The sequence below is a fragment of the Saccostrea echinata genome, unplaced genomic scaffold, assembly GCF_033153115.1.
Source record: "Saccostrea echinata isolate AGI-Se365-2 ecotype Australia unplaced genomic scaffold, CSIRO_AGI_Sech_v1 ptg000009l, whole genome shotgun sequence".
Lineage (NCBI taxonomy): Eukaryota > Metazoa > Mollusca > Bivalvia > Ostreida > Ostreidae > Saccostrea > Saccostrea echinata.
The window spans coordinates 2,131,720-2,154,482 of record NW_026889758.1 but is presented as its reverse complement, the minus strand read 5'-3'; the positions used below and the strand labels follow the sequence as shown (position 1 = coordinate 2,154,482).

Below are 22,763 nucleotides of genomic sequence, written 5' to 3'. Positions count from 1 at the left end.
TAATTAAACTTACATCATTTGGTTGTAAATTCTTATAACTTGAAATAAAAAAATGTATTTCACTGAGTAAAAGACAGTGAATTCAATATAATTCTGGTTATAAAGCAGTGTTCGATTGGATAAAAAATTTACTTTATATCGCATAAATTGGGTTGCCTACGTCATAAATACTTGCGCCAAAAAACGCATAACGTTACATTAAAATTTTGTACAATATGAAGTCGTATTTTTAAGGGCAATTATCTTTTTCTTTACGCTAAATGAATGAAAATCAAATTATAAGGAATGAATTTAATAGCTACCCAATTTATACAGTATAAATTGGGTAAGAACAGTTTACGCCTTTAATATATATATATATATATATATATATATATATATATATATATATATATATATATATATATATATATATATATATATATATATATATATATATATATATATATATATATATAAACTGCTACGCGGTTTATTAATCGTAAACTGCCCCATCCCAGTTTATTCCGTATAAATTGGCCAGCTATATATTAAATTCATTCCTCAAGTATATTAAAAATAAAGTGTGTTTTTGTTTTTCTTGTCTCATAACAGAAATGACGGTTGTCGTTATTTTGAAGCCCTTCATCGGTTTTCGTTGAAAGTTTATTCCTTGTCAATGCTTACAGCCGCCATTTAAATTGTTCTTCAATGCTGGCAAACGCCATATTCCCTATTATGACAAACACACTTTATTGTAATGATGATTAAAATAAGTAAATATAATATAACATATATATGTTATATATAATAATACATATGATATATATATTAAGTATATATAATATATATAAAAAATATTTTGAAAAAACCTAACCAAACAAACAAAAAAAAACACTACAATACCCCCCCCCCCCCCCCCACCACCCCCCTTAAAAAGACCCACAAACAAACTTGTCAATGAACAAAAAAAATTGTTCAAGTTGCACTATCGTTTGCTCCTCTTCCAAAGTACATAGCATATACATGTAAGTTCTAATTTGATATTTTACGATTTTTATTTTTCAGGGCCAATAATCGATATATCTTCACGCGATACATGCTCAACGACATGCACTGGTGATTATAATTTGTTCTTAATCAATTACCACTATATTTTCTATAAACGATTTTCGATGTCTTTTTAAAGTGTTCGTTTTACGATAATAGAATTATTCATATCCATATTCATATCCAGTAATAATATTATTCAAGTCCAGTAATGATATTATTAATATTTAGACTCAACCAAATTCGGATATCAACCTGGAACTACCTACGAGTACGATTACGATGTGGACACAGCAACTCTCATTCAGGGGGCATTTGAAGGAATATCCGGTATGAAAATGACAGCGAAAGTTCAAGTGGAAGTGTTGTCAAAATGTGACCTTGTACTGAAGGTCAAAAATGTACAGCTCCACGAACGAAACCCCGAGTCCCCAGAAAACCTAATTCTCTCAACAATGTCCGGAGAATTCAGCAGACACCTGGAGGAAAACTCATTGAGATTCTCTTTCCAAGATGGCCGCATAGAGTCTCTGTGTCCTGCTGAAAGGGAAAAGACCTGGGTTCTCAACATCAAGCGAGGTATCCTGTCAATGATTCAAAACACAATGGAAGATTTGCAGGTCGACCAGAAAGTCAGAGAGGTCTGTATGATGAATAATAGATGTTCCCTTACCTCTCACTCACATTCATATTGATAAACAAAGAGATTACATTTTTGTTCTGTGTATCTCTTAAACCTTAAACTTCTTTCATTGAATCTAGGCGGACGTGACAGGAACATGTGATGCCGATTACACGGTGTCCGAAAATGGGTGGTACACAGTAACAATCAAGAAGCACAAGAACCTCTTGGGGTGCACAGAACGCCATGGATACCAGACAACACTACAAGGAACACCCTACAGAGTGCCATCGGTAAAATTCTAGGTCTTCAGTAAGATATGCTATTTTTTATCATGAAGATATCTATGAAACATGATTCACATAGCTCCATTCATTTCGATAGGAAATCCAATCCATGCCTGTCATGAAGAGTAGTCACTCTTGCCAGCAGGAAATCAGCAAATCTGGAGTCCTGAAGGGATCATCTTGTACTGAACAACACGTTTTCAGGCCTTTCTCACGTAACGATAAGGGTGCCATGACAGAAAGCAAGCAGACACTGAAATACGTATCTGAGAAGAGCGGAGTGTCAGCAGCACGTATGTTTCCATATCATGCTTTTTTGTTATATTAAAATCCTTCAAGTTAAAGACGTCGAATTTGAATGAATTATTCTTATTTTCAAGAATCTGTAAGTCGAAAGACTGACATGAACTTTGAACATCATTATGATGTTGGAAGTAAAACGAAAACACGTAAGGATATTGAGAGACAACTAGTCAACATTTGCGCTCAAACAACAGAGGATGTTCGTCCTGAGACACCTCGTCTTTTCTCTGACCTTGTTTACACCATGCGAGCAGCTGATTCTCAGACACTGAAGGATGTTTATTCCAATGTACAGAGTGGTTCTCTTTGTAGCAACAACAACCAAAAAGTCAGGTTTGTATATTTCTACATGAATACCACTTCTGATGGTATATTAAAATGATGTATTTGCCTCATCTGGATCCAAATTAAATGCTTACGATTTATAATAGAAAATTCTTCATGGATGCTAATCCAATGGTTGGAACCTCAGCCTCCGTTGCCATGCTGTCTAAAATGATCAATGACGATGAGGTAACTGGAATCGAAGCTGACATGTGGTTGACAACTTTAGCCTTCATTCCAAGCCCCTCAAAGGACATGATCAGAGAAGTTCATGTATGAAATAATTTAGAAAACTGATATATCCAAAAAAGATAATCCCACTGATTCTAGAAATAATTGAATTTATTTTTCTCATATAGCCTCTTCTAAAGAAGAATGGTAAAGCCCTGTTGGCCGTAAGCTCATTAGTTAACACCTACTGTAAGACCTCTGAATGCGAGAACGACATGGACATCGCTAACGTCATTTCTGCACTTGAGGATAAAATTGGATATGGATGCTATGTTGATGAAAACAACAAAGATAATGTAAATAAAATTGTTTTGGTCATGAATTATTTATATATATATGTAAAAATCATCGGTTTTATAATACATATTAAATTATTATTTTCCTTTTACACTTTAAAACTTTCAGATCGTCTTGACTCTTCGTGCTCTTGGAAATTCCGGGCACATCAGTTCAGCAACTGCTACAGTTAACAGCTGTATTTCTCGAAAAGACAATCCAATAGAAGTACGAATTGCCGCAATTGAGGCCTTCCGTCGTGCTTCCTGTGACAATGCTGTATGTTCTGTAGTCCTTGTTCATTATATTTTACAATGAAAAGGCTTCTGCAAAATATTTCATTATACCTTTAAATAGAATGTATTAAAAGATAATACTTCAATAAATCTTATACATGTAGCTGAAAGCGGATTCCATTAGTTATTAAACATTGTTTTTTAATGCAGAGAACGGAAGCATTAAAGGTATTCAACGACAAAGAGGAAGACTCTGAGCTGCGAATTGCTGCCTACTTGGCCCTCATGCAATGTCCATCCACAAGCATTCTCTCGACTGTTCGATATGCTCTGGAGAAAGAAGAAGTCAACCAAGTAGGCTCTTTTATCTGGTCTCACCTAACAAACCTTATGGAATCCTCCAGTCCCTTGAAGCAGGATATAAGATCTATTCTGGAGAGTGAATACCTGAAAAAAGAATTCGACATGGACAAAAGAAAGTTTTCTAGAAATTATGAAGGATCCTTCTTCCTGGAGAAAATCAACACTGGGGCTTCTGTTGAAAGCAATTTGGTCTGGTCATCCAAATCCTTCATTCCACGATCATTGATGGCCAACCTGACTGTAGACTTGTTCGGAAAGTCAGTCAATCTTTTTGAAATCGGAGGAAGAGTTGAAGGTTTGGAATACTTCCTTGAGTCCTACTTTGGACCCAATGGCTACTTCACTGAAAAGGATGTCAAGAAAGCAACTACACAGGTTATAAAAGGAGTTGATTCCAAGAAAATGAATAAAATTGACAGTCAGGTATGGAGAGAATTTCCTTCCTAATTATTTACCTCCTGCAACCGAATATGACGCCTTAAATTTTTCACATGTTATTTGAAAAACTTTGTATCATGTTTGAAAATATTTGTAGTTTGGTGTTGGAATGGATCAACTCAAAGGAGCTCTCTACCTTCGAGTGTTTGGAAACGAACTCTCCTATAATAGTTTCAATGGTCTTGACAACCTTTTGAGTGGTAATCGTTTCAATATTCTTGAGATGCTGATCAGCATGTCTAAAAATCACGACTACACATTCACACAGAACATCATGTTTTTGGACACTTCAATGATCATTCCAACAAGTGCTGGATTCCCACTTAATCTGACAATCAACGGAACTGCCACAATAGACATGAAAGCCTCTGGAAAAGCGGACCTCCGTAAAATGGGTACAAGTCCCATGAGTCTTCTCATTAGCGGACGCATCCAACCAAGGTAAAAAAGTGAAGCCATTTTGAAAAATGATCCTATTTAACTTTCTTGTCAGCATTTTTTTTTCAAGTAAGGGCATCTCTATCAAAGTTTCAATTTCTCTGTAGTGCTGCAGTCGAAATCTCAAGCATGATGAGTGTTGATGCTTTTGTGACAAAGAGCGGATTGAAGATGGTATCAACACTTCATTCCAGCACATTGCTGAAGGGTCATGTAGAGCTACAAGACGGAAAGATCTTTAATGCAAACCTAGACGTACCTAAGGACAAAATGGAAATTTTCAGTCTGAAGTAAGACACCTGTAAAACGTTATACAATGATTGATTTTGTCCCCCTTTTCAATTCAAAGATTATGTCTACACGACTAAACTCTATCTTAGCTATGTTGTTATTCTTTTCTTTGCAGAACCGCTTTTTTCACTCTTCACCGCGACATAGAAAAGGAGCAGAAAATGATCACAAAAAATAGACAGACACACAAAACATGCACAGGATTCAAACTTGCCAAAATCACTGGATTGAAATTGTGTGGAGAAATCCAATTTCCAAATGCATCTCTGGAGGCGAACGCTCCATACTTTCCTCTAACTGGACCAATGAACATGGATCTCTCTCTAGTGAAAGAGGATTTACACAAATCATACAATGTAGAAGCCAGATTTACAAAGGTAAAGTATTGATAGTTATTATATGTAGTAATATATATGGCGCACAAAGAAAATCATTTCCAAGTGAGAACCCGCATGATTTTTGTTTTTGTATTCTTTATTAGACCAAGAAGGATATTAATATCCGTGTGGCTTTTGACACGCCAGGATCACGAGTTGACAGAACTCTTTCTGCAGAATTCTTACTTGACAAGAAAATTTCCAAGGTTGAGTTTGGTTTACAGTCTCCATGGACTAAAGCTGTTTTTACAGGTATGCTGCAGGAATAAATACGTTTAACACAATGAACGAATAATTCTTAATTGACATATATCTGTTTGATCTTGTTAAATGTTTGTTTCTCTTTGGCATAGGTAAAGTCCAGGATGAGCAAAAACTAAAACACATCAGTGGAAAATTCGTCTACGAGAAAAGGGAATACTCTGTTGTTGCAGAAGTGGTAAAATCAAGGAAGGGTAACAGTTATGAATACAAACCCAGTATCGAAATATCCGCTCCCAAAATGAAGCCCATCCAACTTAAAGGTGGAATCAAATATGAAGGGATGAAGCTTTTGGATGCTAATTTGATATTAAGTGGGGTATCAAAAGAACCAATCAAAGCGGAAGGTAACTATTTGACATACTTCTAATATATATCAGCAAGAATTTTCAAAAAATTGATGTGTTAAATGTATTGTATAAATGTGTGTATGTACGTATTTTTTTTGTTTAGTTAACTACTCCCAGAAAAAAATAGTGGTATTTGCCAAAGCGAGTATCAGCTTTGAGAAGAAGAAAGAATACGCTATTGAATCCAGAGTTCAGAAGTCAGCAACCAACAAAGCTATCAGGTACAGGCCATACCTGTCAATCAAATCACCAGAGAAGGAACTCATTAGTTTCGGGGGCTCAGCGGAGTACAAGACTGGAAAAGCACTGAAAGTGGATTTAACCGTTGATCGCATCGTTTCAAAGCCAATGAAACTCTTTAGTAAGTTTAGAATTATGTTATTACTTAATCAATAATAAATTTTAACTCTTGTGTTTCATCCACAAAATAATTTTGTATCTTTTTTATAGTCCAAATAAGAGATGGTAGCAACAAGAAAAGTAAAGGTATCAGATCCAGAATAGACATTAAGTCACCAGTCTTCACCACAAAATGGACTTCCATGTTCATGCTTAAAAATCAGCAGATAGGCATCGTTCGCTCCACACTTGACTACGTTATTCCTCGGGTCAGCAGAGACAAGGTAACCCTGAATGGAAAACTGAATGTCCGCAACACAAAGAGCCTTGCAGCTGCCAAAGGAAACATGTAAGACAAATGACTGATGTATGTATCTTAGACTATCAATCCATTATTTTAAATTGAAAACCAATAAGGGAACTATATTTTTGCAGGGCCTTAAATTTTAAACAACAATCTGATTACAATCTCAACGTCAAGTTCGACATCAGCAAGAACTGGAAGCATTCAGAAGCTAATGTGATTGCTATCTATGGACCAAACAAAGGGGATCCCAAAAATCGCATCGAAATGGACGGTAAAATGAATCATCTTATTAACTGGAAACAGAAGAAAATCAATATTGATGCTAGTACCAAATTCATCTTCCCATATTTTGTAAGTATATTGCTACATTTTGTATATGTTTAGTTCATTTTTGATACTTTCTCATTATTCTGTAGAAATCAATCCAATTTTATACATGCTTAGGGTGTGAACTACCAAATGAAAGGAAAGCACACGCAGTCCTCCAAATCCATAGATTCATCTTTGGATGTCCTCATTGGAAAGAAATCCTCCTACAGTGGCATACTGGAGTTGAAAGACAAATCCAGGAAATTTACAAGTATGGTTGGTAAAGTTGGTATTTCTATCCCAGGCAGAGATATCATCATTAGCAATGTATTTGATCAAAACAATGCCAAAAAATACAGCAACGTCCTGACAGTTCAGCTTGAGAGTGGGAAGAAAAGTATTATCCAAACAACGCTGCGCAATGTTGCTACAAACGAGTACGATATCACAACTTCTTTCAATGTTCCAACATTTGAACTGCTAACAGTCTCGGGACAATACAGACTTATTTCTTCAAATCTACAGGCTAATTCTGAAATCCAATATGGTAAGACCAAGTATGCTATGTCCTTGTCATCTTTAGTCCGATCTGGATCACGTTTTCAGTTTGCAGGTGAATTAGAATACCCCTCTCGCAAAATCATGGCTGAGTTTGACACTAGAATTAAAAGCCCTGTATGCTCAAGTAAACTTGATGTCAAATGGGATGCGAACAAAGACCCCTCAAAACAACTGGTGCTGCTGGGAGAAGTTACCAAAGGAAATCAGAATGTTGAAGCTACTCTGTCCAAACTAAGCCCTCTTGGATCCGGCAGTCTCAACCTGAAACACCGGAGCGGTGACAAGTACATAACTCACGCCCATGTTAAGTGGAATAAAGAAATGGTTTCCATGGATTCTACCTTTGGTGAGGAAAAGAATGGTTACAAGGCAGGACTAAAAATTGAGTCGCCATTTAAAAACTACAGATCCATCAACATTGATTTCAGCCACCAAAATGATAAAACAAAGTCTTCATCAAACATTGACATCGACTGGAAATCAATGAAGCGCATGTCTTCTACCCTGTCATTAAAGCAACCATTACGGTGGGACGATATGGAAGCTACTCTTGATGTAAAGACACCTATTCCAGGATTTGAAAGATCAGGGATTGAACTTAAACACAAAAAGTCTGACAGAGTAGAAAGTATGATCAAGTTCTCCTGGAACAAAGATTTTCTTCAAGCAGATATCCTTGCTGCAGACAAAAGCTTAGTATCCTCTAGAGATCTCACCGGAAGGTTGAGTGTGAAATCCACTCTTAAAGATATTACATCTCTTTATGCCGCTGTGAAACATGTGGACAACGGACAGAGGTTTGAAAACAGCATTAACTTCGAGTACAATGGAAAAGCATACGGCTACGAAGGGGAAATTACTCATTACCGAAATGGGTTGCATTTGCAGAACAGCGGGAACATCAAGGTGAGGAGTCCATCCAGAAAAGTAGAATCCTCCTGGTCACACAGAAATACACTTGAGGACATTCAATCAAACTTTAAGTTTGCATCCGGTGCTAGCAACATTGACTTTAGCTTGAATGCAAAGCAGAGTATGTCAATTCCTCGCGGTACATTAACTGTCAACTCCGAATTCCGCTCCTCATTTGACATCGCTGAAGATATTGCCTTGGAGATTTCGCATGAACATGGGGTTGGAATGATCGATAACCAGATTCATTACATTGCCAAAGGAAAGAAAGTCCTCTCCTTGATCAATATCTATAAACGAAACAGCGGAGTTGCCTCTTCAAGACATACTTGTTCATGTCATGGAATTACAAAGACCCTGACTGTATCCTCTCAATATCAAGGTTATCCTCTCTCTGGTAGAATTGAGTATCTATCCAATAAGAAATCAGAGGCTATGATTGATGGTACATTTAATATCTCCCCTGTTGGACTAATGAGTGCAAAACTTGAAGCAAAGATGAGTCAGGTTGATAAATTGAAAACATTGAAGATTACAATGGATCAATCGAACGAGCGAGGTGAAACTGTTACCAGATCATCTATCGCCCTTCCTACTGGAGACACAATCACGATGGAAAACCGTGGACAATGGGGAGATAAGAAGAGCCTGAACACTATTTTGAACACCCCATATGAAAATCTTCGCAGAATGACCATTGGTGCTGAATTTTCAGGCAACTACAAATCCTTCCATACAAGCGCTAACTTGATGATCAATCCACTCTTTGAACAAATGTCTGTTACATCCCAGTGGAGTTCATATGGTGGAATAATTGCTAGCATTCAGGTGAACACTCCATTTGAACAATACAAACAAAGCCGTATCTCATTCACACACAATGATCATACAGAGAAAAAAGTAACAGAATTGAGTGTTGAATATTTACCAGGCAAGACAATAAAGTTGGAGTCTTCTTTGCGACCAAGTCTTGAAAACTTAGAGGGTAGCATTACTCTAACAACACCATTCCAAGAACTTCCATATTCAGCAGCATCTATTCGCCATAGCGGTGATAGTCGTCAATTCCAATGCCATGGAGAGATTGAATACACCCGAGGTAAAAAGATCCAAGGAGATATGACCTTTTCAAATGCAAGAAAAGTCGAGGGGACCTTAGTGGTTAGGTCTCCTTTTGCAAATGATTTCATTGCTGCATTTAACCACGAGGGGCCTCTATCTCAATTCTCTTCCCACGCTGAAATGCAATATGGAAAATCCAAGAAATATGAAATTACTGCAAACTATGCCGATTCAACTGGAAATATTATCATTAAATCTCCTCTCCATGAAGACATGTCTGCTTCTTTTAACCATAAGGGAAGCCTATCCGACTTTGATACACACATTGATGCTTTGTATGGCAGAGGGAAAAAATACGAATTGGATGCCAAATACCGTCAACTATCTGGAACTGTAAGCTTCAAATCTCCTCTCTTTAAAGATATGAGTGCTTCATTTAGCCATAAAGGAGAACTAAATGATTTTGTATCGCAGGCTGAATTCCAGTATGACAAATCAAAGAAGTATGAAGCTAACATGAAGCTTTCACTCACTAAAACATCAACAGGATCAGTTTCATTCTCCTCCCCAGTCACGGAAGATTTCGCAATATCCTTTTCACAGGAAGGCCACATAAGGGACTTAAAAATTACTGTCGATGGTAAATATGGGAAACAGAAGTGTTCAGTCATGTCAGAGTTTAGAAATGCAAAGAAGCTCCTTGGGTCATTGGAACTCAAATCTACCTTTGTTGACAACATGAAAGCTGAATTTTCCCATGAAGGCACTCTGAGCAATTTCGAAACCAGTTCTTCTTTGACAAAAGGAGGAAAGGCTTTAATAGAAGGATCTGTTGCGTTTTCAACCGGAAAGAGATTAAGTGGATCAGCGACATTGAAAACACCATTCCACAGGGATATTTCAGCAACATTCAAACACTCTGGTGATCTTTCCAGATTTCAAACATCAGGGAGCCTAAAGATGGACGAGAAAACACAATTCAAATTCAACACTAACGTATTAATCAAAAAGAGAGCAAAAGCAACAATCCAAATTGAGAACCCTTTTACCGATCCCATCAAGCTTACTTTGACCAGGAAAGGAAAACCAGCAAACATGAGAATTATAATAAATGCACTCATCGGAAATGAAGAAAAATATACGGCTGATATCACCCTGAAACGAGAATCAACATCTGCCGTTATTGTGAACATTGTAACTCCTATACCAGGATACAAGAAAGTGAAGGGAATCTGGAACTTTAGTGGAAACATGAAGAGTTTCAAAACCACTGCTCGGGGTTCAATAGGAAAAGAGTCCATTGCTGCAGATATCAAGGTGTCTTTCCAGCCAAACTTCAAGGCCGACCTTTCTGTGGTAACACCATTTAAAGGATACAAAAAAGCTGGCGTCATCCTCTCTCATCAAGGTTCCCTAAAGAATTTCCAGTCCCATGCAGAGGTTACACTGGGAAGTAACAAGCTATACAATGCGGATATTATGTTTGCTATAGATCCGAAGATCGCTACCTCAATTGTACTTCAAACTCCATTCAGGAACTTTGAAAAAAGCGAAGTTTCTATGACACATGATGGATCTTTGAGAAACTTCAACAACCAAGTCAACATCTTATTACCGAATAAGAAACGCTTTATGTCTAGTCTACAAATGGATACTCAATCAGATATTTCAGTACAAGTCTCACTCCAAACACCCTTTAAAGATTATGAAATGATTCAAGGAACATTTACCCATAAAGGGAGCTGGAAAAACTTCCAAATTCATGCACAGGGCTCTGATGGAACCAACAGGAAATTGATTGGAGAAATTGGATTAAGTCTTCTTGATCAAATAAAGGGTAATCTGAAATTTACAAGTCCATTCAAGTCAGTGCATCTTTTAAAGGCCAGTATTACACATGACGGAACATACAACAATTTCCGCAGCCATGCCGAATTTGAACTTAACAGTGACAAATCTGAAATTGATGTAGACTTCAGTTCCCTCGTTAAATTAGAAGGAAGAGTTCTTGCCAAGTCGCCATACTTCCAAACAATTGACGGCACCTTTGCACATGAAAGTTCTCCCATTTTGACTACAACTGCAATCAAATATGGAAGAAGAAGTCTTTTGGACGGAAAATTGTCTCTGAAATCCTCTCCACTTCAAGGATCCTTGTTTGTGAATTCCATTTACACAAAACCTCTGAGAGCCAGTTTAACTCACTCAGGTACACTAAGGAGATTTAACACAGAAGCTGAAATCACTTATGGAAAAGAAAACATAAAATCCAGTACAGAGTTTGACTCAACAAATGATTTATCTGCTAGAACTTCACTGACAACAACATTGGGAAAAGTCAACACTGTAGCAGCTTCGTTTTCACATGCTGGAAGACTGAGCAACTTCAAATGTCATGCTGAGGCATCTGCTAACGGTCAGACTGTTGAAGGTGACTTAACATTTGCAAGCATTAATTCGCTTGAGGGGACACTGTCCATACGCACACCATTTGCTGATTATAAAGAAAGTGACTTCCTCTTCCGACACAGTGGTGGACTACTCAATTTCAACAGCCATGCTGAATATTCACTTGAAGGCAAAAAATCTGAATTTGAGATGAGTGTTGTAACGGACGAGAGAGTAAATATTGTCGGATTTGTTAAAAGACCGTCTGCTAATGATATCATCTTTAAACTGACTCATACTGGATCCAGCCAGAAATTCAACAGTGGAACTGAGTTGACCTATGGAGGAGAAAAGAAAATCCAAGGAGAAGTTTCCTTTGATACAGTTCCTTCACTTACCTTCCAAGCTTCTCTGACATCAAAATGTCCAGTTGTCAAGAACATCCAACTTTCCATTTTACAAGCTGGTGCATCTGAAAATTTCAACATTAGATCTTCAGCAAGTTTCAATGGCAAAGAAGTAACAGGAAATGTTGGGCTTGACCGACGCAGCGGAATCAATGGTTACTTTACTCTGAAAACTCCAGTCTCCGAGGATATCATGGCATCACTCAAACATAATGGTCCCTTTACAAACTTCAAAACTGTTGGAGAACTTTCATACAGTGGAAGAAAACAAATCGAATTTGACGTATCACTCGATGCTTCGTCATTTATTATCGGACAAATATCATTCACAACTCCCATAAGTGCTTTAAATGATATCAAAGCTAATTTCCGCCACGAAGGGGATCTGAGCAACTTCAAAAATTCAGGATCAGTCAGTGTATCTGGGAACGAAAAAATATCTGGTGATATGTCCTACAGCTCCAATCCCATATCAGGATCTTTCAATATCAGAAGCGTTCTTGGAAAATTGAATGGAGCATTCAACCATGTAAAGTCATCAAGATCACTGAATTCTCATGCTGAACTTAATGCTAATGGCTACAATTCCCAGATAGATGCCACTTATTCCAACGATGGTATTAAAGAAGGAACCGTATCTATTTCAAGCCCCATCTGTGGAAATATTGGCGCCGCTTTCACTCATGATTACAATGATGCCCAAATCACAAGCAGTATAAAAATGCATTCAGAGGACAAAATCATTGCTGCAGCAACTGATGTGACCTTTGTTGACGGTGTTAGTGGAAAAGTTTCTTTAAAATCTCCATTCCAAGGATTCGAACAACAATCTATTTCCGCCAAATATGCATTTGCTGATGATTTAACCGGAGATTTTACAATCGATTACAATAATGGACAAAGGATAGAGGGCCAGATGTCATTATCAGGTAGAGACTTCGTAGAAGGTAAACTTGTCATCAAAACTCCCTTTGACGGCTTCAGAGAGTCCAGTGCTGACGTATCGTATACCATTTCCTCTTCTGGATTAAAGGCAACTGCTAAAGCTACATTCCGTCAGCAGAGCGTTTCATCTGATATTAGTTTTGCTAAAAATCCACTTCAGGGTAGCATTATATTGAGAACACCTTTTATCGGCTTTGAAGAAATGAAATCTTCCTTTAACCATGTCAGTTCTGGGTCTGGCTTCAAAAATCACATTGAAGGAACAATAGGTAGAAAAACCATTCAAGCTGATACTTTCTTCAACCACAGGAATTCTGTAACTGCAAGTACCACGATTAACACTCCGGTGCAGGGAATGAGAAAAATTTCAGCCTCTTTCAACCATGAAGTAAAGGACAGTGGTATTTCGACCGTTGCTAAAGCAGGAATTGAGAAAGAAGAAATTTTACTTGAGGCCACATTCAAAAAAAGACCAAGTGTCACAGGCGCTCTTAGGGTTTCAACACCTTTCTCAGGATTTGAAGACCAAAGAGTGTCCTTCAATTTTGAGAAGACACTGCTGGGTTATCAATCACAGGCCGAAGCTACTTATCAGACGAAAAAGATCGAAGTTACTGGTAATTTGAATATCGATACAATCGTTGATGGAGATCTCCAAGTCATCACTCCTTACTCAGGTTTTGAAAGACAGAAAATCTCATTCAGAGGCGAAAGTAACAAAGTACACGGTATATTGTCATTCCGACAAAAATCAATTGAGGTTACTGGTGAACTCATGTCCAATCAAGGATCATTCTCGGTTGAGTCGTCTTTTCCAGGTTTTGAAAGTCAAAGAATAAGCTATACGACTGATGACAAGAAAGGCCATGTAGAAGGCACCTTTAGACAAAAGACAATTGAAATTGATACATATCTGTCCGCCAAGAAAGGTAGTCTCTTAATTAAAACGCCTTTCAGTTCTTACGAGAATCAGAATTTACTTTTTACCATTGATGACCAGAAAGCCCATGCAGAAGGCACTTTCAGACAAAAGACCATTGAAATCGATGGAGAACTTTCTCCCAACAAAGGCAGTCTCTCAATTAAAACACCTTTCACTTCTTACGAGAGCCAAAATATCAAGTTTTTAAAGAAGGGCTCAAAAATGCAAGTTGAGGGAACATTTATGGAGAAAACAGTTGAAATTGATATCACTTTCAAAAGAGGTAAAAGAATGGAGGGACAAATTGCTATTAGGACACCATTCCATGGTTATCTTCAACAGGAAGCTTTCTTCTCTCACGAAATTACCAGTGAGAGTTGCCAGACACACGCTGAGATGATCTTCAATAAGCAAAAGTCAGAGTTTGATCTTAATATTATCAGGGGAAGTAAAACTGGATTTAAAGTATCTCTAAGAACACCTTTCAATGGCTTTGAAGAGCAGGACGTCCTCCTTGAGTTTGAAAGATCATCCAGAGGTTTAACTGGACGCGCAGAAGGCAACTTTAAAAGAGAGAAAATTGAAGCCGATCTAAGTATTCAACTTCAGCCACAAATTTCGGGCAATTTCATTGTAAAAACACCTTTTGAAGGATACGAGAAACAAAATATGCAATTCACATACCAAATGACATCTCGGGACATCACATCCCATCTGGAAGGTTCATTCCGTCGGCAAAGATTAGAGGCAGATCTTTCTGGATCTATTCAAAATGCAGATATGAATGTGAATTTTAAGATGCAAACACCTTTCAGTGGTCTTGAAATTGTTAGCGCCCAAGCTACAAGCTCGTGGTCCTCCTTTGGATATCATGTCCACGTCGAAGGTGGAAACAATAAAAACAAACTTGAATTCGATAGTTCTCTGGATACCTCAGACGCAGTATTGGCTTCAATGTCTCTTAAGACACCTTTCTCTGGTTTCGAGTCTACATCATTTTCATTCAACAAAGATGGACCTTTGAAGAATCTAGACGTATCCAGCACTTTGGTCTTTGGATCCTCTCAAACGGCATCAGTCTCCCTACGTAACATTGTAAGAGATTCATCATCCGAACACATGTTGAAAATCCTGAGCCCTTACGCCCATATTTCTGCCATGCATACACAGTCCTCAGATAGTGGTTCAGTTCAATCCCAAAGCGAATTTACCATGGGAGACCGGTACAGTTTAACTCATACTAATTCTCTGCAATACAATGACGATCCTTTGATCGACTTCACGTCTACAACTACTTACACTATTGATGGTGTTAGTTCCACAACAATGACAAAGGTACATCATGAAGGCTCACTTCGAAACTTCAAGACTGACGTCATGACAAGATATGGAAATGAGGAAGCAACAGTATCTGTGCAGTTCAAAAATACAGACGCCATCGAAGGCTCCCTAGCAATAAAATCACCAGTGCAATACCTTCGTGACATCAGCGCTAAATTTTCCCACAGCGGTGACTTTGATCAATTCACTACCTCCGGTGATTTCCAGCATGAAATGACAGGAAAAGTAGAAGGAACATTGACATTTTTCAGACAGAACTGGCGTCGTGTCAATTCTAATTTGGTAATCAAAACACCTTTTAGTGGATTTGAAAGAACAAAACTGAGCGTGAAACACACAGCAAATAGAAACAGCGTCAGATCATTTGTTGATGTTACATACGGATATGATCAAAACATTCGAGCTTCAGCAAAAGGATCCATTGAGCCTATGGAAGCAGAACTTTCATTTACATCTCCATTTAAAGGATTTGAAAATCTTCAAGCAAGTGCCAAAACTTCAATATTAGGAGGTAAATACAACGGAGTTGCGGTCTTATCAAGTGAAGATCGTGCAATATCTCTAAAATCTAATCTTGATCTTGACTCAACACCAATGTCAATTGCTATCGTCCTTGCAACTCCATTTTCTGGACTGGAATCAATAAAACTAGCTGGTTCACACAGAGGAACTTCTCTTGACTTTACCACCAGTATTGATCTGCAAACATCAGTTGGAAATGCGAAGTCTGATGCTAGCTTCAGGTTCAACTCTATTTCTGATGCCGATGGTTCATTTTCCTTGGCCAGTGACATTATTGGTCTTGAAAACATCAAGTTCAGTATTAAGAACAATAAAAATGGCAACGAATTCAGAAACAAGCTGGAAGCTTCATGGATGAATGGTCAAAGTATTGTATCTGATGCAACATATTCCAACATTGAATCATGGAGAATCACAACACGCAAAGCTGGACTTACCATCAGCACTCCTTTCAGTCAGCTAAGAAAACTTACTATTCAAGGAAATAACGAGAAATCATCAGACTCCCTCAAACAATCTATGCTTGCTGAGATAAATGGTAAAAGATTATTGGATATGGACATTGCATATGAGAAAAATTCCAAACACTCTATTTCCGCCGTGATGAGAGAACCACAGCCTATGAAATTCGAAGGAGAAACAGTTTTCTCTGATTCCATAAAATCAGCACTGGTTTCCATGAACTTGGATACAACATCGTCGGAAAGGCAGGCAAAATTAGAGACAAAATATGTAGTAGACCCATACTCTCAGAAGAAGGAAGTTTTAGTCAAAATTTCAACACCTATGAGATCTGTTGAAGTAAAGGGATCTGGAGAAATGTCATCAAACCGAATACTCTCTTCTTGGGATATCCTGATTGATGATACCAAGACATTTGGATTCGACGCTGAGCATTCATTGGTGAAAAGGCGTGCCAACTATGCCAATGGAAACACACTAAAGTTTAGATTTCCAGAGAGAAGTGTTGCCCTCTTTGGATCCTTTGAAGATAAATATGGTAAAAAGTCTGTAGATGGATCCGTCATGTGGGATGCAGACAGAGACACATCCAAGAAAATTGGTATCAGTGCTAGCGTTACTCCCCAAGGAGACTCTTTCAAAGCTGATGTGTCTTTTGAAATCCCAAGCATTGGCAAGGTAATTGCAAAAATTAAGCATATTTTTGATAAATTTTTGAATTTTTAACTGAAATTCCACTGAATAAATTTTTGCGAAATTATATTTACTTTTTTTCCTTATTTACAAGGATGTGAAGTTGGATTCTGAAATGACCCTAAATCGAGGAAGTATTTTATTCGATGGTAAGACAGAATTCAAATACTCCAAAGACGAAGACAAGACCGTTGTTATTAACTCTCGTATTGAGGATATTTCAACCGGTTCGAACAAGAACTACACCTTTAGCTTGGGACTGAGACACATTTTCAGCAGTGTTGATGTTCAATTTAAATCACATGTTGGAATGTCAGATGACAAGTACACCAGTGGAATCAAAGTTGACTACATGACAGCAAAACGCATTAAGAAGAACTTTGCTTTGATGGGTGAAATAGACAGCCTTCGTCGTCAGATGAATGTAGAGGTACAACTTTTTAAAGCACAATGTATCTTTCTATTTCATATTATTTTTGCTTGAATTGATCGGATTTAAAAGCTTAAAGGTACTTATATTTTTAGTGTATGTTACATTAGTTATTATGAGTTTAACTTTTCCTGATCAGGTTGTCTCTCCAATAAAATCGATGATCATTGCTGGAAAAATCGAGTCAAAGCCTTATAGGTTGAGTTTGCGCAGTGTGTACGATAATACCAAGGAGATTCATTCTGAGATCACGTTTGACCCGGAAAACAGACTTTTAGCTGCCCAAATGAACTATGATATCGGTAATTTAAATTCAGATTAAATTTTTGTGCATTTTGTCAGTAGATACTTTTCTTGAAACGTAAGCTTCATCATACTTTCACATACTTTCCAGAAAACCCAGCCAATGTCTTACACTTTGTTGCTAAATATGTAAACGACAGCGCTGTCCTAGCGGAGATGTATCGAGAGGAAAACTCACGTAGAATCACTGAGAGTCTTCTTGCTATGAGACTGAATACTTCCAGAATCCTTCACACCCGTGTTCACTGGAGACCTACCATGATTCAGGACATCAAAGTAAATCATATATCTACTTACATTTGTCGACTATTTTAAATACTTTCTTCAAGTTTGTTTATGATATTATAAGCATTGGACTTTTATGTCTTATTAGACATCTGGACTCGGAAAAATTGCTCTGAATAGCAGAAGAATAAACACTGCTTTCTCTGAAGCTGCAAAGGCCTTTGGCAACGAGCTGAATTCTAAATACAATTTGATACGTCAGTCTGCCAGCGATGGATATCGACCATATGGTGATTTCATGCAGGGAATCATAGGAGAAATTGGGAGAACTTACCCAAATATTGACCTTGCATACATCAGGTATGCCAAGCAATGGGGATATAACAGAAGATTATGTTTTGAATAGATTTCATGATTTGTTAAAATTTTACAATTTTGTTTTTTGTGTGCAGACGCATGATTCAAAGTAACCCTGTTCAATGGCAAAATTTTCCTGGTAAAGACAAATATGATCTTTACGTAGAGGCCATCAAGGAACTCATGACAGTAAGATCATTTGGGCTTTTGTGGGTTGCTGTTCTTTTGCTCAGATGCTATAGAACATATTATTTACTTTTAATACTCATTTATTTCATCTTTAGCTTGTTGAATCGAAGGGAGTTCAGTATTACGCAGAGCTAATGGACTTCATCGGACAACAATTTGTCGATTTGTCTGCTGTCATTGAGACTGCTATGAACAAATACCAAGGTAGTTTGATTTTTGATAAATAAAAGCTGCTAGATTCTAATATTTGTCATAAATTTAACATGTTTGCTTATTGCATCATCCACCATTTTTATTATACCAGATGCAGTATCCAGACTTTCAGGAAACCACGTCTCTGAGTATATAAAATCCAAGTACGACGCTTATTCAACAAGACTTAGTGATATCAGAGTTCCAGACATGGCTAGCCAGTACACCAATGCTATCTATGGTGTCAGGGACCAAATTGCTTCTAGGATGAATGGTCCTGTTTTCGAAACTATTAAGGACTCTGGCGCTCAGAGCTACCAACTGGTAATTAAACACTGGATTGTGGATGTTTATTTTGAATTGTGAAGTTCTTATGAAAGATGTGATGCGATTTATCTGTTATTGTTTTTACAGGCTTACAAGGCATACAAATTCTGGGAAGTAGAAGAAAATGTCAAGTCTGTTATGAAGAACCTGTTTGATATGATTAAGAAAGACATTGAGGAGGAATTTGCCATTCTCAAAAATTCCATTTCCAACTTAAAAAACTCTAGAATCACCGTTTTCGATCCTAAATCAGGTGAAATACAAATGGACACATACCTGCCAGTCGCTATGTCATCTTTGAAGGAACTTCCTAAAGTGTCTGTCACCAAATATGTCAACAGACTTCACTCTTACATTCCAAAATATCCCAATAAATGGGGATCAGTATCTGACTACATTCCCGATTCTGATGTCTCCAACTGGATTCCACCATTCAAAGGTTAAGAGATAACTGTAAAATAAAATTGTGTTTAGGACTAATATTTCAGATTTTATCTTGCTTTGCAATGAAAATGTTTTTTTTTTTATTTTATTGTTTTTTTTTTCTCCAGCTGTTGCTACCCTTAATGGAAATCACTTTACGACTTTTGACGGTGAGGAGTTTGACTTTTCTGGAAAATGTTCCTATGTTTTAGCACGTGACTACGTTGATGGTAATTTCTCTGTCATCATGAACTACCTCGGCAAAAATAAGAAACAGCTCATCATCACAACAGCTACACAGACTCTGCAAATAGCTCCTACTGGAAAAGTGCGTTCTATTTTTATATCTTTCAGTTACCCTATCATAATCTTCCTCCATTTTCTTTTATTGATAAAGAAAAACTTAGTATATATTCCTTATATTCCTTGTATCGTTTTGCTTTTAGTTGAAATATAACTAATGATCCCTTTATTTTGTAGCTTCGTGTTGATGGTCAAATTGTCAGCGCCCCATACCAATCCCGGGAACTAAGTGTAAAGACTGACGAGGAACTTTTGAGCGTGCATGGCCGTGGATTCACTGCTTTCTACAGCATTCCAAAAGATCAACTTAAACTTGTCGTTAGTGGATGGTACCATGGCAAATTAGGAGGGGTTTTTGGAACCAACAACAATGAAGTCTACGACGACATGATGACATCATCACGAGGCATTGTGACAGAAGTTAAACCATTCGTAAACAGCTGGGAGGTTGACAGCAGATGTCGTTGAACTTAGAAACTTGTTGATAATTAACATTAATTTTTTTAATTGTATCATTAATTATTAAAATCTAGGTTTTTAAATATGTCGATTTTTATAGACCAATAAAAGCAATTTAAAGCATTAAAGAGAAAGTCTGTTTTTCATTACTAGAGTCCCAATAGCCTTAACGATCACCTGAGTATAGTGCAACACTGTAAATAGTCCATAGAATTATAAAAGAAACAAAATAAACTGATAGATGAAGCTATGCTGTCCAAAAACAAGAGAAATCGGATGATCAGGGATTAAAAAACCCCACTTACAGCTCTTAAAGCAGATATATTTACTTGCCTGTACTTGCCCATATTTGTCACTATCACTATTTAGACAAACCGATAGTGCTTAAGCACAGTTAGTAAACACATCTCATTCCCTCTCACATTGGCCTCTCTTGGTCTTTGAAGAACATTTATTGTACAAAGACAAGGTATTTTTTGTCTCATTTTTATCTATCTATTATTTACAAGTTTACCTTAACATTAAAAACTATGAAGGTACTTTTTGTATTGTATATTTAAAAGTTCTTATATAATTCTTTTATTCAATTGACTTTTCAATTACATTATTTACAGTGATTAATTACCATAAGTGAATAGCAAAGGGGAATAATTTCTCTCTGTAGAATGCAAAATTCATAGAGCCCTGTGAAGCACTAGAACACTTAACCGAGTGGTACTGAATTTCAAAAATCTGGTAAAAATGCCCTTGTTTATTATAACTTTTTAGTCTGTTTGTCTCCTACATGTCCAGGAGAAAAGGATTTTCAAAAGAAATAATGCATTTTAACAATATAATCAATAGAGCCCCAACCCAACACCAGAACCTCTGACCCAGGGGCCATGAAATTCACTATTTTGGAAGAGGCACCCTTGCCTATTATCACTGCTCTTGGTTTGTTTGCTAAATACTCAGGTGCAGAGGAGAATATTTTTAAAAAAATATACGATTTCATTATATGATCTACAGAGCTCCACCCTAGCACAAGAACCACTGACACTGGAGCCATTAATTTCACAATTTTGCTAGAGGGCTCAATGCTCATGACAATCATGCCGACTGTTCCATGTCCAGAAGTAAAGAAGAAGGTTTTTAAAGATTGCATTAATTTTATGGTTATAGACCATCACTCAAACCCCAGGGGCCATTAATTTCATAATTATTGTTTCCCTTCACATATAGATTCTACATGCCAAAACTGCTTGATATTGGTTCGGTGTTTCCAGAGAAGAAGCTGAGAATGTTTAAATGTTAACGGACGACGACTGGCAAAAACGGATAACAAAAGGTCACCTGTGTGACTCAGGTGACCTGACGAAATGGAAACAAAATTGGGTTATAAAATATCCCACTGAGAACGGCTGATACCAAGCAGCACCATCACTTGACAATCTGAGAGCAAAAAGACCTATCTAGCCACTATAACGAAGCCGCTGAGGGCTATACATTTCTTTCTGTCGTTGAGGCAGAAATTAATGCATAAAATTCAGAGCCGTTGAAAGCTGAGATTAATGCACTAAAACAATTGAGCGGCTGAGGGCAGAAGTAAATGTTGAAATTAAAAGCCACTGATGGCATGAAGGAAAATGCATAAAATTTTAAAAGCAATTGAGGGCTGAAGTTAATGCATATAATTAAAATCCGCTGATGGCTGTACAAGCAGATACTTTTTATTATAATGGCATTAAGGACTGGAATTTTTTACCATCTTCTATTAAATGTCCTAAAGAAAGAGTACTTTTAAGTACATACTAGGTCATGGAAGTCCATGCTTGCCCGCTGAAGTAAAAAATTATGTTAAACTTTTGTTGCAGGAAGTTAAGATTTTACAGGATAATTCCGGTTTTGTTTTCAAAGAATCTACGTGGACGGGTACAAGTGAATTCGGCACCTAGAGAAAGAGTGAATTCGATATGAAGCTAATGACCTTTCAGTCTTGTAGTCACAAGAGAGGTGAATAGTTGGACCATTACAAAGCCTTTATCGATTCCAGTCAGAAATTCAGAACACAGGTTCAAACTCACAGTGTCAGTTATAAACCAAGTTGCAGACAGTATTACAAAAGTATCACTTGATCTCTAATTTAGACTTCAGAGAAGCATAATGGTAAGAGAAGAAAACTTTCCCTTCAAGGGTCAAAAGGTTAGAAGTTCAGATCAGTTACTGACTGATGTTGGGAAAACTCAGAAAACCATATCAGTTTAAATTTTGTACATACATGTATACTGAAATCAAACAAAGTGTTAAGTATAAGCAAAAATAAATAACAAGTAACTACCTACCCGCGATATAAAATGGAGTACTCTTCACAAACTGTTAAGTCTTTCACATATTATCAACAAAATCCAGCTTTTGGTTTCCAAAAATTCATTTTTATTATCAGAGAAAGCATACAGTGGAATTAAATTAACATTTTCATTAAAAAACATCATCTTATTTTATTTTTGCATATTAATGAAAAAAAGTAAAGCAAATAAATTTATAGCCTTTGTTTTTCTGCATTATTATCTATGCTCATTC

At 37.1% G+C, this 22,763-nt stretch overlaps 1 protein-coding gene across 1 annotated transcript; it reads left to right on the top strand.

The window, feature by feature from the left end:
• Positions 1-1,040: 1,040 nt before the first annotated feature.
• On the top strand, positions 1,041-20,317 carry LOC133181473 (uncharacterized; the record flags this gene model as incomplete). The annotated part of the gene is made up of 28 exons (XM_061315965.1): positions 1,041-1,098; positions 1,261-1,670; positions 1,792-1,944; positions 2,036-2,231; positions 2,319-2,574; positions 2,673-2,838; positions 2,925-3,092; positions 3,202-3,351; positions 3,519-4,094; positions 4,207-4,550; positions 4,655-4,837; positions 4,954-5,215; positions 5,320-5,467; positions 5,569-5,823; positions 5,930-6,187; positions 6,277-6,514; positions 6,601-6,823; positions 6,917-16,981; positions 17,091-17,426; positions 17,566-17,728; positions 17,821-18,005; positions 18,103-18,314; positions 18,407-18,500; positions 18,596-18,704; positions 18,805-19,016; positions 19,107-19,458; positions 19,571-19,770; positions 19,923-20,317. Coding segments are annotated over 28 exons (16,263 nt in total), but the record flags the coding sequence as incomplete, so codon positions are not given.
• Positions 20,318-22,763: the final 2,446 nt, after the last annotated feature.